Source organism: Thamnophis sirtalis, unplaced genomic scaffold (assembly GCF_051295495.1).
Source record: "Thamnophis sirtalis isolate CommonGarterSnake01/CBP01778 unplaced genomic scaffold, rThaSir2_p1.2 scaffold_10, whole genome shotgun sequence".
In the NCBI taxonomy this organism is placed as follows: Eukaryota; Metazoa; Chordata; class Lepidosauria; order Squamata; family Natricidae; genus Thamnophis; species Thamnophis sirtalis.
In genome coordinates, this window is record NW_028261390.1 from 12,656,019 (window position 1) to 12,673,577 (window position 17,559).

At 41.8% G+C, this 17,559-nt stretch overlaps 2 protein-coding genes across 2 annotated transcripts in view; both read left to right on the forward strand.

Moving 5' to 3' along the window:
• LOC106555465 (putative E3 ubiquitin-protein ligase HERC6) overlaps nt 1–7,805 on the forward strand; it is a 35,086-nt gene extending 27,281 nt beyond the window's left edge. Inside the window, exons 18-23 of the mRNA XM_087724094.1 lie at nt 694–860; nt 2,036–2,102; nt 2,803–2,873; nt 5,823–6,006; nt 6,713–6,815; nt 7,473–7,805. Coding sequence (XP_087580220.1) covers nt 694–860; nt 2,036–2,102; nt 2,803–2,873; nt 5,823–6,006; nt 6,713–6,815; nt 7,473–7,696 — 816 coding nt within the window. The 3' untranslated portion in view covers nt 7,697–7,805. The remainder of the gene's footprint in view (nt 1–693; nt 861–2,035; nt 2,103–2,802; nt 2,874–5,822; nt 6,007–6,712; nt 6,816–7,472) is intronic.
• Nucleotides 7,806–14,363: 6,558 nt separating this feature from the next.
• The window catches only part of LOC106544239 (E3 ISG15--protein ligase HERC5), a 42,880-nt gene continuing 39,684 nt past the window's right edge, over nt 14,364–17,559 (forward strand). Inside the window, exon 1 of the mRNA XM_087724098.1 lies at nt 14,364–14,882. Within this exon, the coding sequence (XP_087580224.1) occupies nt 14,522–14,882 (361 nt within the window). The 5' untranslated portion in view covers nt 14,364–14,521. The remainder of the gene's footprint in view (nt 14,883–17,559) is intronic.

Consider the following 17,559-nt stretch of genomic DNA (forward strand, 5'->3'; position numbering starts at 1 on the left):
AACTCCAGTTCAAATGAACTCAATTCATCAAGATGATACATACCAACCCTGCCCCATGAGGTGGGATATTGGATCTTAATGTGGAAAATATGTGCAAGTTGGATTTGTGAAGTTCTACACCTGGTTTTTTGCTCATTGGAAAAAAATTGTCTGGGAAACTTCAAAACATCTGAGGGATTATGAGGATTTGTAATCCCAACACCTCTTGAGGGCCTAAATTGTGGGAAAGATGCCTTCAGGGACTAGAAAATTTGAGCTGAATGAAAGGAAGCATTTAGCCGCTCTGCAATTTGCACATTGATAAAGAGCAGCAATTTGAAAATAAGTTTGATGTCTTACAGGGTAATATAAGAAGTCTGGCAGGAAGAGATAAGACTTTTGATAAGGTCATACTGTTTCTCCATTGCCCTTAGCTCTGGGAAAATACAGATTAATTCCTAGATGCAGAGAAAAACAAGAGAGCCAATTTTATGTAATAGTTAAAGTAGCAGGCTAGAAATCTAGAGCCTGTGAGTTCTAGTCCTGCCTTAAGCCTGAAAGCCAGCTGAGAACGGAGTAGGTACATATGTTCATCACCTTGACTTAGCTATAAAAATAAGGAAGGCAAGATAAATAAAGTAGGCTCTAGTAGAATATCAAAGTGCAACTAAAGAAACGTTGTGGTGATGTTCTCTTGCTGTTTTGTTTTTGCAGCCTTCTATGGAAAAGAATAAATATTACCTTTTTGGTATTCTCTGTGGACTCTCAATAGCCAACCGAGTCACTGCCTACCTACCTTTCCCACTTGCTGTCTTTAAAAAACTGCTTAACAAGAAGCCAACTCTCAATGATGTGAAAGAGCTATGCCCTGTGATAGGAAGGTAAATGAATCCAGTCCTATCAAGTTACTAGGGACATTTGAGTCTTAACTGATTGTATCCAGTCGTTGCACTCACCCTACAACTGACAAAACCATGTTTCTGTGTCAAAGAATGGGCCAGAAGGAATGTGGTTTAAGATGACTTGGCCAAGGTGTAGAGATCAGAAAATCATTTGTCATTTCTCCTCTCATCCCTTCTGCAGTAGGAGGCTTCTCTTGATTTGAGTTGTCATAACGGAGTAACCTAGAGGAGAACACAGGTGTCACACTTGCGGTGTCACATTGTCATCGTGATGTTTTGCGACATTTTTTCCCCTTTGTGGAGCTGGGGTGGGCATGGCCTGCCCATAATGCATCCAGCCCACAGGCTGACAGTTTTTGTTGGCAGAGACACTGTGGCCTGTCCTTCTCTGTTTCTAGGGTAGCCCCACAGGCCAGATCTAAGCACCCCGTTGGCCAGATCTGGTCCACAGGCCTTGAGTTTGACACCTCTAGTCTAGGAGAAGGAACGTTCTTTTTTGCCCATTGTAACTGGTGTCTCAGCTTAGTTTAGTAAATCCCAGTACGACCCAAATCCCAATAGAAGCATGTCCCCTATTTGGCCTGGAAAGAGGGTATTCCCCACTAGCTTAGTTTTTAAAATTATCTGGACCCAAAGGTTTTTCTGGAGCAGTCATGCAAATATCTTCTTTGCATCTTCTCATCAAATGCTTGACTATCTGGCTCTATCTAACCATTCCAGCCCCATCAATAGCAATAGCAGTTAGACTTATATACCGCTTCATAGGGCTTTCAGCCCTAAGCGGTTTACAGAGTCAGCATATTGCCCCCACAGTCTGGGTCCTCATTTTACCCACCTCGGAAGGATGAAAGGCTGAGTCAAGCCTGAGCTGGAGAGATTTGAACCGCCGAACTGCAGCTTAGCAGTCAGCTGAAGTGGCTGCAGTACTGCACTCTAACCACTGCGCCACCTCGGCTCACTAGATATGATAGTTCAAAAGGGGCAAACTTGAGTCTATTTATGGTTGCATGGATCGGTCTAGAAATCATGTTCATATTCTCGAGCTTATAAAAATGTGAAACCATTCCAGTATGTATTTTTGATTGGCAATGTTTTAATATCTGCTGAAAGAACTTCACATAATATTTTATTTTCCATTTCCTTTTGTTATCAAGGAGTTTGCAGAGAGTTCTCGAGTATGAACATGATGATATGGAAGATGCGTTTGGGCTATGTTATCATGTGAGTACCTGCCAAGTCTCTGCATCCTTTCATGATGCCTCCCCAAATGCTTAATAACTCGGAATAGGTATTAAAAATGAAAGAAAACCAGGGCTGGTAAAATCAATTAAAAGGTGGAAAAGTTTACCTTGTTGCAATTGAACAAATTAAGCTGGAATAAATAGGTGAATGATGCTAGAGGCATCATTCTGAGTCTTGTCTTGAGGAAAAGGTGGTCTTTCAGAGGCATAGATCAAGATGGCATCAATGATAGTTTAATCCAAGCTCAGTTTTTTTTTTTATATGCATCACATTTTTTTTTACCATATCCTGCAGACACACTTGGGCCCTCCAGAGAAGAGCCACAAAAGGCTGAAATCTCATTCACACAACACATTAAGTCATAAGCTGATTTGTTTAGGGTTGGTATGCTATGTGAATTCAGCTGTTATGGTTCATGACCTTGTTATAAAGTTTGATCGTTGTCTGAGTCTTCTTGGTTATTCAGTAAAATGCAGTTATGGGAAACCATGGTTTGAGACCATGTGTGAAATGGTCAAAGCATTATTCAAACTGTGTCATTGGCTGAAACTATTGATGCCAACTATCCGACATAAATAGAAGGTCTTGACATTCTTCATTGTTCAGTACAAAGACTTTACTAACACATTAATTTTAGCTTTAACAGATTTGCCTAACCTGCAACAATTTTATTTTTCAGATTTCCTGGGACAGCATGGATGTAGACTTGATTGAAAATGGCATTTTGACAGCTGTAAACCAGGCCAATAAGTATGTAATAATGACTCTCCTTTTATTTCCTCTTTCAATATTCCATTCTTTGCATTTTCAAAAACAAACCAATTGCATAAATATCAGCAAGTTTAATCTCTTTATATTCATTTTCCACTTCAATTTTTTGGATTTCAATCCCCTCATTTTGCTTTTGATAAACATCGTCAATTTTTTCATCATATTTTGCTGTTAGATACTCCAATATTCCAGTTTTTCTTCTATTCTCTCATTTGTATTTGATAATTTTAGTAATTCTGAAAATATTGTTTGCAAGGTTAAGACCTCTATATTCTTTTGACATTGTGCCATCTTGACAAACACAGCTGCTCTCTCTTGGAAGATTATTAAAGTTAAAGCATGGATTCACAAAAGCTGTTGTTTCCACTCTTCTCTGGTTGAAAACACACTTTGAAGGGACATCTGGCTTCCCTTCCTATCGCTCTGTAACCAAGCCATAACAACAAACCGTGAAGAAAAAAAGGGTTCCGTTTGAATACACAAAGCTTCGATCAACAAAACCTCCCAGCATTCGAGCAGCGTAGCACTGTTAAAATGTTTCTTTTTTATATCTATTTTGTATTTCAAATTAGGAAAAGAGGTCCAATCTTTAAATGAATTTTTAAAAAAATACCCACAGCAATGAAAAAGGAAAGCTTTGGTCTATAAATCACAGAGAGTCACAAAGAAAAAGTAGAAAAAGAAGACTTAATCCATCTATTTTAAAAGGCTTGTAAAGATTCCATCCATGAAGATAGTATTTAAAAAAGTGAGATAACCACAATCCAGAACCATTACAAATTTAACTTCGCCGCTTGATTCTTCTATTCTTCAATTTAAATCAATTTTTAGGTTTTTATAGGCAGTCTCTTTTTTAAAACAATAAAGATTCCTCACCAGCTGGAAACACTTTCACTTTCCATTCCTTCCATTTTGGAGCCACCCCGACCTCATCAGCCTTGGCTGGATTTTTTGTCACCGGTTTGAAGAACTTCTCTTGCCTCTTTTTGGGGATTTTGCGATATCCTCGAGATCAGCAAGACGTATTCTTCCTGTTCACTGTCTCTTCGGGACAGTTTAGATCCGTTTGGACCCCCCAGTGGCAAAAGTGTCGACTGCGATCTCTGAGCATTGAAATAGCACGTTGTGTCGTCGTGACTTTGGCCCCTCCTCTCCGGTTGAATCTCTCCCTGATCAGTTTCCATCCTTTCAGGTGCCTTGTAAAATAGCTTGACCCCTTCCTCTCTGTGGCAGCCCCTCAAATATTGGAACACTGCTATCATGTCTCCTCTGGTCCTTCTCTTCACTATTGTAGCCACACCCAGTTCCTGTAACTGTTGTAGACCTATGTCTTATTTGTTTGTCCCTCTTTCCATTTTTTTTGTACTTGTCCTTTTTGTCTTTCAATTTGTCAGAGAAATCTTTATGCAGCCATTCTGGCTTCTCAGATTTCTTGTTTTTTCTTCCTCAGTGGTATTGTGCTGGTCTGGGCTTTTATTATCATATTTTTCAGAGTTTCTCAAGATTCTTGAGTTGTTTTCCCCTTTAGGATTTTCATCCAAGGAATCTTTCCCAAGTTCTCTCTGAGTTTATTAAATCAGCTCTTTTAAAATCTCTCTGGTATCTTTGTTCTATTGCTTGTATTTGCATTATGTTGAATTCTAGTATAACATGGTCACTCACCCAAGGTTCCTACAGTTTCAACTCCCTCTATCACTTCTTCTCTGTTTGTAAGAATTAAGTTAAGTTGTGGCTGTTGCAATATCCCTGGGGTCATGTGACCGTGAACAGGGCACCTGCCTTATGATTACATCAGAGCCAGCCACTGTCAGGTGATCAGCAATGGCAATCTTCCCTGACACCTTCCCACAAGCAACGTCAATGGGAATTTGGTTGCAAGTCACTTCCTTATGCTGCTCCTACCACTTTTTCTCCCCAGCACCTGGCCACATCTCTTATTACCCCAGAGCACTACATACCCAAAACCAGTTAGAACCTGCCAGTTCTAACCTCTTTTATAGAAGAGGTTCCACAAATCTACAGTGCTGTTTAGAACCGGTTCCAGCTCCCTCCCCCCGTCCGTCCGGACATCATCAAGATGAAGAGCGAGAGGAGGAATTCTGGGAGTTGAAGTCCACAAGTCTTAAAGCTGTCAAGTTTGAACACCCCTGGGTTTTTTTTACTAAAGGGTTAAGGGGCAAGGGTCTTGTAACTTGACAGCTTTAAGACTTGTGTGCTTCAAATGCCAAAGTTTCTGAGCCAATATTTTGGTTGCCAAGCAAGAGCGTTGTTAAGTGAGTTTCATCACATTTTACAAGTTGGCCCGCCCACCCAGTCACATGACTGCTAAGCCATGCCCACTCAGTTACATGACCTACCCGGTCACATGGCTGGCAAACCACTCCCACAAAACAGGCCACACCTACAGAAGAGGTTCTAAAATTTTTTGAAACCCACCACTGCCCAAAACCCTTGCCAGCTTGCCCATGCTCCTTGGCACTGACTTGTGCCCGATGCCAGCTTGCTTGTGGCACCCATCCCCACATTCCTTACCCAGTATTATTCCTGCTTAAAGACCCAAGAGGGGCTGGAGTTACGACAACAAACGGAACTTCAGGATTACCATTGCTAACTAAAATGCAACAAATCCAGTCTTTTAATTCTTATTTCTTTATAAAATTTTAGGCTTGTTCGCTTTCGAAGGCCTAAATGTTGAGTAATATATGCATTTTTTGCCTTGTGGTACAAAGACTTAACCTCCAACTAATTCTTGTAAATATTTAATAATGTGAAAATATATTATATTAACAAATAAATGTAAACAGGTACCGTAGTTTTAGATTTAACCCACGTTAACCCAATTTTCCCAAAAGAGATCTGATTTTGAACCCTGATAAATTTATTTAAAGACCTTGAAAAAAAATGAGTCCTATTTTCTACTTTTTAAAGGAAAGACTATGTTGACAAATACGTGGATTATATATTCAACAAATCAGTGAATGATGTTTTCAGTGAGTTCAGGAGAGGATTTTACAAAGTCTTGGATGAACAGATAGTTGGCATTTTTGAGCCTGAACAACTGATGGAAGTGGCAATTGGAAATGCCAATTATGATTGGGATTTGTACGAAAAGGTAAGTGGATGGATAGCAAAGGTTCTGACCAGTTCTGGAGAACTGGTAGCAGAAATTTTGAATAGTTCGGAGAACTGGTAAATACCATCTCTGACTGTCCCCGTCCCCATCTATTCTCTGCCTCCCGAGTCCCAGCTGATTGGGAGGAAATGGGGATTTTACAGTATCCTTCCCCTGCCACACTCACTAAGCCATTCCAGAACCACCGATCCACGCCCATAAAACCGGTAGTAACAAATTTTGAATCTCACCACTGATGGAGAGATGTATTTTATGACAAGGACCTTTATGAGGAGATCATGATTTGAGGGGTGGAACTATGCCCTTAGCTAGAGCATTATTTTCAATTGGCATGGATAGGGTTTGGTAAATGGAATTAATTTTTCTCCATCACAACTCCTAGCTTATCAAATAAGTAAATGATAGAATTGCCTGGATGGCATTTAGGAACTTGAGCATGGCTACACATAAAGCTACTAAAGCCTTTTTTCTTTTTCTCTCTCTTTCTTTTTCTTTCTTTCTCTTTCTTTTTCCTTCCTTCGCTTCCTTCTTTTTCTTTCACTGCTTTTCTTTTCTTTCTCACTGTTCAAGTGACTGAGTGGCTTATAGAATGATAGATGCATATAATATGATGGGTGATTTAGTTTTTTTATTCTTATTGGTTCTTGATTTTTTTGCACATTGACTGATTATTCTTACAATGAAGAATGCTGAGTATTGGGGCATATACAGCTCAACGCACCCAACCATAGAGATGTTCTGGGAAGTTTTTCATGAGCTGAGTTTGGAGGATAAAAAACGTTTTCTAGGTAAGTATCTGTATGTGACTACTTCATTGTTCCTCTAAAGATCTTTTAAAACAGATAGTCAAGGAATTGAAATGATAACTGAGAAGCACCTCTATACAGGTAGTCCTCAACTTACAACAGTTTGTTTAGTCACTGTTCAAAGTTACAACAAAATTGAACAAAGTGACGTATAACCATTTTTCACACTTAAGACCGTTGCAGTATCCCTATGTTCACAGGATTTACATCTGCATGCTTGACAACTGCTTCATATTTATGACGGTTGCAGTTTCCCAGGGTCATGTGACCCCCTTTTGCGAACTTCTGACAAGCAAAGTCAAGGGGGAGGCCAAATTCACTTAACAACCATGTTACTAATTTAACAACCGCAGAGATTTCTTTAAGAAATATCACAAGGAAAGTCATAAAACGGGGCAAAACTCATTTAACAAAGGTCTCGCTCAAGAACATAACTTTTGGGCTCCATTGGGGTCGCAAGCTGAGGGCTACCTGTAATATATGGCTGGATCACTACAATTTATCCCAGTAGGGCAACAGATGTTTTATTAAATCCTTTTGGAGGCAATATTAACCTGAGCCAAAGAATCCCGTGTTCTTAAATCTGTCTATGTTCCCCCTAATGTTCTCTGTTGAACTGATGATTTCCCCTTTCTCTAGTGTTTGTGGTTGGAAATGACAGGATCCCTGTGACAGGAATGGAATTTTGGAAGATAAGAATTTCTCCATATGACTCATCCTCAGAGGATTGTATCCCTGAGGCCAGGACCTGTGGGCATCTTATATTGCTGCCAATTTACTCAACAAAACAAAAACTGGAGGAGAAGCTTCTTCAAGCGATCGACAACAATCGTGGCTTTGGCAGATTCGCGCCCAGAGTCTGAAACAGAAACTTGAAGATGCCACCTTGGAAGCTGTAGCCTATACATACATACATACATACATACATACATACATACATGCATGCATGCATACATACATACATACATACATACATACTTACACACACACACACACACACACACACACACACACACACACACACACACCTACATACATATATGTGATCTCCGGAACTTAAAATATATTATCCACTTAGCTTTCGTTAGCCTCTGCTAACATTGTCAGGGTGTAAAAACTACCATTGAAGAGATGTTTGCCTTTATACATCATTGATCAATTTGGCCATTGTGCGCCTGATAGGCCCATCTACCCACCTCCCACCTGTAATTAGCACTGCCTGTTTTTACTTCAGACATATTAATCGATCGACTGTGATCTTGTAACAATGAGGCTTGTTCCTCATTGTTCGTGTTGATTACAGCTTGAGGCAGTCCTGGTGGATTCCTCTGCATTTGACCAAATCTGCATGTCTAAAAGGGGAGAGGTATTATCAATATCTATTCCCAGATAAAAATCAGTCTGTACTCATTCTGTAGGATATTTCCCAGTGCCTCAATGCTTGGTAAGCCTGCAGCAGGTTGATATGTCTATTAGTGGAGTTACTGTTGGACAACCAGGCTTCTTTCAATAGGCCCCTTTTATTTGCATCGTGGGCAACAAGTTCAGCCTCTTGAATAATTGAACACGTGATTGTGCTCCTTCATATGTGCCCAGATCTGGGAGCGCTGTTCTTTGTGCCAGACAGCCAGTAGTCTGTAGCCACTTAGCCATTTCCACTACATAGTTGCTTGCACAATTATGGCAGTTAATGCAATAAGCCACCTAGGATGCCTCCTTTTGGATAATGTTTCTCTTGGGCGCATCACTCTCATTCTCAGAGTTTGATCCGGTTTGACCCAGCATGCTGAAAGGATGCGTGTCACAGTTTCGGATACCCCTCATATATATGGCAGCACCTTCCACGCAGATGTCCCACTTGCACCCTCAATGGGCTGGCAGGGGCCAGAGAGAATGTCATTAAAGCAACATCAGACAGCTCAGCGTCATTCCTTGGGGATGAGCAGCCCAAACTGTGTGCGATAGGGAAGGAAGCAACAGGAGCTAAGCCTCCATCGATTAACATGTCTGAAGTAAACGTGACAGAGCTAATTACAGGTGGGGGGGGGGCGGGTAGATGGGCCTATCATGCGTGTAATGGCCAAATTGATCAATGATTCATAAAGACAAACATCTCTTCAATTGTAGTTTTTACACAATGTTAGCAGAGGCTAACGAAAGCTAAGTGAATAATATGTTTTAAGTTCCGGAGATTGCAATGCCTGTCTCTTCTTTTATAGCTACACCTGGAACTCGCATTTTTAGAATAGTTCGCTATATACAGTATATTTATATACTGTATTTATATATATTTATTTTCATATAGATTCATATATTTCATATATATTTCATACATTTCATATAGATCCTCCCTCTCTCTCTCTCTCTCTCTCTCTCACACACACACACACACACACACAAATCTGGTTATGTCTGAAAATACTCCTAGAATAGATTATCTTATTCCTAATCATGTACTAGATCTTAAGAGTTTTAAAGAATATTTTAGAATACTTTTTAATTACCAGTGACCAAGAATTGATTCAAACCTGACCACAGGTATCGTCTGACATCTTGGATGCTGACGGATATTGAAGGGAAAAGTTAAAATGTTATTGAAAATGCCCATTTGCAATTTGGATTGTAAGAAGCTATTGGACAAATTGCTGCTGAATTTCTATATTCCTGTTAATATGATGAAATCTGGGAGTGAGTTGAGGGGAGGAGTGAAAAAAACTGGCTAATCTTGAATTGGTGGTGGGAAGGAAGCAGCTGAGATTCCCCCCAAAAAGTTGTGTGTTTTTATAGTACAGTGCTTCAGGGGCAATTGATTTGATTTTTAATGGGGGCAATTATTTAAACCAATTTCATGGCCTTTTAGGTTTCCTCCATGTAAGTAAGAGTTCACCTTTTGAGTAAAGTAAGAATTAGATGTCACAGGGGACATCAGGATTTTAAAGATGGTGGGGCATGGCCAAAAAAAAGGTTGGGAACCACTTATAGAGTAGATAGTGCATTTGTCTGATGATATACCTGTCTATAGGTGAGCAGCAATAAACATATCATTCTGATCAGCTCTGTGTGTTGTTTCTGATTTCTTTGTCTGGCTGCCAGTCCTTCAAGATCAGACTAGGAATCTGGTATGAGCCATGGTGGCGCAGTGGTTAGAATGCAGTACTGCAGGATACATCTGCTGGCTGTCAGCAGTTCGAATTTCACCAGACTCAAGGTTGACTTAGCCCTCCATCCTTCTGAGGCGGATAAAATGAGGACCCAGATTGTTGGGGACAATATGCTGACTCTGTAAACTGCTTAGAGAGTAAAGCACTGAAGCGGTATATAAGTCTAAGTGCTATTGCTGTTGCACCTTCAGATCAGAGGTGGGTTTCTACCGGTTTGGACCAGTTCGGCTGAATAGGTAGTAACTCAGCCCGACATGTGATCGAACAGGTTCTATCCTCGGCGGCGCCATTATTATTTTCTGTTCTGCACATGCGCAGAACAATCCTCATTGAAAAAATGTAATTTCCCCCCGTTTTTTAACGTGCGCATGTGCAGATCTTGTGCAAATACGCACAAAATTTTTCAGGCAGCGAACAGGTAGTAATGCTGGCAGGAACCCCATCTCTGCTTCAGATGCGCGAGAGAAGGCATACGACACAACTGCTTACCTGCACCCGTTTCGTTTCAGGTTCTTCAATCTCACCACATTTTTTAAGATCCAAATCTCCAATATGTTGCAAATCTGCCATTCACATGGGGTTGCCCCAAACTGTTCCAGTCGACAAAGCCACCACATTTCCTGATTCTTAAAAAGAAAAACATAAAATAACAGCTACCATCATGCATGTTATGGTTCTACCAACAATTCGCACAATAATTATAGAATTCTAGCAAATCATCCCATTTCTACAACTTCAAAGACATCTCTTTAAAATTTGGAGGGGGGAATTAAGCCCATATTTTGAAGAGGTACCTTTCCTTCTCATCCTTTCGTTCTGGTGTATGATCAATGGTCAGTTTCTCGGCTTGTGCTTATTGTTATTGATATGTATGTCAGTACTATTTTATTACAAAGAGAGAGAAAGACAAATCTTGCAAGCCTGAATGTGCTTCCCCCGTCCTCCTTTTACCTTTGTGAAAACTAGGTTTGTCTGAGATTACATTCCTGCCCTGGATGCAGGTTTATTTCATCTGACCACTGTCTTTGATAGCCACTCTTCCTTCCTCAAGCCATTCCCTCTGCTCCCTACAATTCCACATCATTTAGCAGTTGATGGCAGAAGAATTTGAGAAGACCTGATGAGAATGGGGTGGGAAATGAAAGGAACCAAAGTCATGTGTGATTTAGTCACAGACTTGGAAGAGATATATAAACAAGAAGAAGTAGGTTGTGAAAGGACAGAGTGGAGAAGATAATATTCTTCCACAAGCCTTTTTTTTTTTTACTGTAGTGTTTAATGTTGATGGAGGCAATGGAATTTGTGAAGATGTGGACATTCCTGAGGCTGGGTTGCTAATGTTTTTACCAGGCAGCAGTCTCTATTTTTGTAGAGCTGATGCTTTTTGGGGGGGACCCTGGAGGAGATGAAGTTAGACAGAGGTTATCCCCTATAGCTCGAGGCCAATATATGCAGGGAGATTGGAAAGTATGAGAGGGCCCTTTGCTCTGTCACCGTGACCCAACAAAAGGGCGAACGAAAAAACTGCGCCCGACTAAACTGCATCGCTGATGTTACCAACGCGGCAACAACAGCCAGCGCGGAGAAAGAAGGGCGCTTTAAATAGCGCGTCGAAAGAAAGCCAATTCAACTTAAGGTAAGGGTTAGATTTAGGGTTAGCTTTAGGGTTAGGTTAAGGGTTAGGGTTAGGTTTAGGGTTAGGTTAAGGGTTAGGGTTAGGGTTAGGTTAAGGGTTAGGGTTAGGTTTAGGGTTAGGTTAAAGGTTAGGTTTAGGGTTAGGGTTAGGTTTAGGGTTAGGTTAACGGTTAGGTTTAGGGTTAGGTTAACGGTTAGGTTTAGGTTTAGGGTTAGGTTTAGGATTAGGTTTAGGGCTAGGTTTAGGGTTAGGGGTTAAGTTTAGGTTTAGGGTTTACAGCGTGCTTCTGTCTCCGCGCTGTTGTCGCCCTGTTGATGACATCAGCGACGCAGTTTAGTCGAGCGCGGTTTTGTCGTTCGCCCTTTTGTCGGTGAACCCTCAGTCACTGATAACCAAAGAGCCATTACTATAGACTTGGCTTCCAAAGATAGATCTAGAAATACAGACAGGTTTACTCTGTGGATGACATTGGTAAGTAAGCTTCAATGACCCTTTAAAACAAGGGTGTCAAACTCAAGGCTCGAGGGCCGGATCTGGCCTCCAGGGTGTTTAGACCACGCCCATGCCCTTGCAACAGCAAAGGACCGCACTGCAGTGCCTCGCCCAGTGAAAACGGAGCTCCTGGGCCCCATTTTGGCCAACACAGCCTCCTGCAGCCTTCTGCCAGCAAAAAATGCTGATGGGGGGACAGCGTGTGCCCCCCCCCCAGGCTCTGATTTCTCTGTCAGAGGGCTAGCAAAACTAAACTAAAAACGAAACAAAAAGAGAAATGTTTCCCCTTTTCCATTTGAGCCTGCAAGAAGGGATAGGAAAGGAGAAAGGGAAAGAGGAAAGACAAAGACAAAGAAGGGAAGATAGGAAGAGAGCAAGGAAAAAGAAAGAAAGAGGGAAAGGAAGGAAGTGGAATGAAGAGGGAAGGAAAAAGAAAAGGAAGGAAGGAAAGGAAGGAAGGAAGATAGATTATATAATGAGAGTGAGAGAGAGTCAGAGGGAAGTCCTGCTTTGGCCATCACAGCCAGTGGTGAAATTCAATGTTTTTTTACTACCGGTTCTGTGGGCGAGGTGTGGCTTGATGGGTGTGGCATGGCTTGGTGGGCGTGGCAGGGGAAGGATACTGCAAAATTTCCATTCCCACCCCACTCCAGGGGCAGCCAGAGGTGGTATTTGCTGGTTCTCTGAACTACTCAAAATTTCTGCTATGGGTTCTCCAGAAATCCTACTGGATTTCACTAGATAGATAGATAGATAGATAGATAGATAGATAGATAGATAGATAGATAGATAGATAGATAGATAGATAGATAGATAGATAGATAGATATAGAGATAGATTAGATAGATATAGATATAGATATGGATATAGATATAGATATAGATAGATAGATATAAATATATAGATAGATATAGATATATAGATAGATATATAGATAGATATAGATATATATATTTGGGCATAGATAGATATATTTGGGCATACCGGTGGTTGTAAAAATCTAATAGATACCTTTCACCCTGGCTTTGCTGATAACGGATAAGAGCCTGTGGCCTAATGGCTAAGATGTCTGCCTAGTATGTAACATAGCCCAGGTTCAAATCCCAGTAAGGGTATGGCTAGCTGATGAGAGCTAAATAGCTTGAAATAGATCTATACTAGTCTCCCTTTATTTATTTATCAGCACAAATACAACAAAGATATATAGATATATATACACATAAACACACACACACACACACATACATATACATACACATACATACATACACACACATACACACATACATATATATATATACATACATATACATATACATATATACATTATGCATATACCTATACCTATACCTATACCTACAAACACACACACACACACACACACACACACACATATATATGTTGCATTTGTGCTGATAAATAAATAAAGGGAGACTTGCAACACAAATATAACAAAGGCAACAGTAAAAATAATGGCTTTCTGTCTGGATGGTCTCTTGTGATGAGCCGATAGACAGAGAAAGAAAGCAGTATTTGGGCATACCAGGGGTTGTGACACAATACATAAATACATACACACACACACACACACACACACACACACACACACACACACACACGACATTGAGATTCCCCCCCCCCCAAGCCAAACGCTACTCTGATGCTTCCCTCAATGAAATCGAGTTTGACAGCCCTGCTCTAAAAAGCATGCCATTGACCCAGCTGTCCCCAAGAAATACCAGCCCCTCCACTGCCCGCTATCCTGTCAAGAGTGGGAGAAGCTTCTTGGGTGAGAAGCGACAGTCTTCAAAAGGAAGGCGGGGGGGGGGGGGGAAGAAAGCATGACAGTCCAGTTGCCTCCTGAAAAGGAAAAAAAAAAGCAACTTTGGTGCAGTCAGTCATGAAACGAAAACGAAACTCGGGAGCCGCCGAAAGCTGAGGGAGCCGCGGTTGCATCCTCGGTTAAAAAAAAAAAAGCGCCAACGTCTCCACGACGAATCCAGCGCTTAAGCCAGTGTTTCCCAACCTTGGCAACTTGAAGATGTCTGGACTTCAACTCCCAGAATTCCCCAGCCAGCATTCGCTGGCTGGGGAATTCTGGGAGTTGAAGTCCAGACATCTTCAAGTAGCCAAGGTTGGGAAACACTGGTAAGCGACACTCGTGTACCGCCCTTCTTCTGCCAGCCACGGCCCCCCGCCGTCCTTCCCCCGAAAGCCGATTCCAGGCACGGACCGCGCCGCAGTTTCGGTTTCCTCGCCAGGCACGCCTTCTCTTACGTTTGGGAAGTCCAGCTGCCCAAAAGCAGCCCGGAGAGAGACAAGACGCGCGTCGTTCTGGAGAACTTGCCCGTTTTTTTTGTTCTCCCCTTTAGGCGATCGGAGGTGAGGATCCTTCAACCATGCCGGGCGCACGGAAGAGACGCTCCGTCTCCGCCGCTGGTTCTCCGGCAGGCTCGGGTTCCAGACCCCCGCGCCGCCTCCGGGAGCCTGAAGGGAAAGTTGCCGAAAAGGTGCGCCAACAGCGATCCCAAGAAGAGGATCGGTCGGATTCTGCCGCGGTTTCTCCTCCGCCCCTCGGACCCCCGTTGCTCTTGTTCCCCAGGGCCGGGGTCCACCGCAGCATCTTCAAAGAGGATCCTGAAGCCGTTTGCCAGATCAGCTGTAAGCAAGGTTACCTAGCGGTGGCGCAGACGCCGAAAACCGTGCATCTTTTCGGCCGGGGGCAAGACAAAGCGCATCAGCCCCTCGTGGAAAGTCACAGTGAGTAGTAGCCGTAATCAAAATGCCTCCAAACCCGGACGGCCGACAGATGGCAGCAAAACCAACCAACCAACCCCCAAACCCTTTTATGTTAGAATATAGCAATAGCAATAGTTAGGCTTATATACCGCTTCATAGGGCTTTCAGCCCTCTCTAAGCAGTTTACAGAGTCAGCATATTGCCCCCAACAACAATCTGGGTCCTCATTTTACCCACCTCGGAAGGATGGAAGGCTGAGTCAACCTTGAGCCTGGTGGGATTTGAACAGCCAAACTGCTGAACTGCAGTGCTGCATTTTAACCACTGCGCCACCTCGGCTCTTGAATAAGCTCGAAGGGACCTTGGAGGTCTTCTAGTCCAGCCCCCTGCCCAAGCAGGAGAACCTATACCGATTTAGATAAGCGACTATTTAGACTCTTCTTAAAACCATGCAGCTCACGGCTTCTGAAGGCAAGCTATTCCACTGATTAATTGTGTAAATTGGATAATTTACTGATTAATTTATTGGTTAATTTACACTGGTTAATCGCACCATCATCCCTGTCCTTATGTTTCTTTTTATTTGTATCCATTTCATGTATCCAAAATCCAAAATACATATATATGTAAACATATATATGTTTGTGTTGTATTTGTGCTGATAAATAAATAAAGGGAGACTAGTATAGATCTATTTCAAGCTATTTAGCTCTCATCCGCTAGCCATACCCTTATTGGGATTAGAACCTGTGCTGTATTACATTTTAGGCAGATGTGTTAACCACTAAGCCACAAGGTTCTCCTCCTTTATCAGCTGAGCCAGGGAAATAGGTATGTATTTAGTGTCACAACCCCTGGTATGCCCAAATATGGGAGGAAGTCTACTGCTTCCATTCTCTGTCTATCGGCTCGTCACAAGAGACCATCCAGACAGAAACCCAATATTTTTTACTGTTGCCTTTGTTACTTTTCTGTTGTATTTGTGCTAATAAATAAATAAAGGGAGACTAGTATAGATCTATTTCAAGCTATTTAGCTCTCATCAGCTAGCCATATCCTTACTGGGATTAGAACCTGTGCTGTATTACATCATTATTTATCAGCACAAATACAACACAAATGTAATAAAGGCAACAGTAAAAAATATTGGGTTTCTGTCTGGATGGTCTCTTGTGACGAGCCGATAGACAGAGAATGGAAGCAGTAGACTTCCTCCCATATTTGGGCATACCAGGGGTTGTGACACTAAATACATATATATGTTTATACATATATATGTTGTCTAATACATGCTTGATGAAATAAATAAATAAGTAAATAAATAAATAAATTCGTAAATCATTTCCCTCACTCTTAGGAAGTTTCTCCTTAATTCCAGGTTGCTTCCCTCTTTGATTAGTTTCCAACCATTGCTTCTTGTCCTGCTCTCTGGTGCTTTGGAGAATAATTTCACCCCCTCTTCTTTGTAGCAGCCCCTCGAATACTGGAATGCTGCTATCATGTCACCCCTATTTCTTCTCTTCTTTAGTGTACTGTGTATGTGTACTTTGGTGTGCCCTCTGGTGAGCGACCAGTGAGTAGGGTAGAGGGAGTAACCCAGTCAGCTTTGTGAATGAGGGAGGATTTGAACCTGGGTCTTTCAATACTTTTAACCCATGGGGTCTGTCTCCTAGGCCAACACTTAATCCAGGGATCTTCAAACTTGACAATTTTAAGACTTGTGGACTTAAACTCCCAGAATTCCTCAGCCGGCATGGCTGATTTGTGGAATTCTGGAAATCCACAACTCTGAAAAAGTTGCCAAGTTTGGAAGCCCCTGTTCTAAGCCCCTGGGCCTGTTTGCAGTGTCCTATCTTGTTAAAAAATGACAATCCCTGTTAGGTAAGCTCCCCGTTGGGAGAGCGAGTACGTTCAGCGAAGCGTTTTGAGAGTTGTGTTGGAGAATGCACAAACCAGCATACAGAGACACTGCAATTTAAATAGGCTTTTACTTTCGTGGAAATAGAGGTACCAGAGTCCATCAAACAGTCCAAGTCATACACAGATAAGACAGTCAATCATCAATGTCTTTCAGTTAAGGGATAATCCAAATAACACAGTCCAGTAACATACAATCAGTCCAGTAATCAAGGTTTGCTAACAGTTGCAAAATTTACAATAGCTTAAGGCACTTCCAGATCAGATCAGCCCAGCATCTAATGGACAGAGAGAGAGCTAACAGTCGTTTTGGCTCCCTCTTATGGCCGGTTGAGGAAAAACAGCCACCAATCACATTTTACAGTATGCTTTAAAGAAACAGGTATAGCATCGTTACATGATTTATATATTGCCAACCCAAACGTCAGAATTATATTCCTAACAAGCCCCACCAAAACAAATTGCAAGTTTATCAGCATATTAGCTTTGTCTCCTAAATACTGCAGCTTTCTCTAGAAAACAGAAAAGTTGGTAAGAGATGAGGCGCCTTCAATTTGGCACCTTGGCTGATTAAAAAAGGCTAAGGCATCCTCTGGAGTTAAGCCTGGTGACTATATCCATCTTATGAAAAGTTTTTCCTGCTTCTGGGATATTTTTTCCCCAACTTCTCAATTTAGCCAGCAGCCTCGGCGTATCATTTTATTGTTGTTGTTACAGCTTGGCAACTGACTCATATTTATGACAGTTCCAATGTCCCGGGGTCATATGATCAGCTTTTACA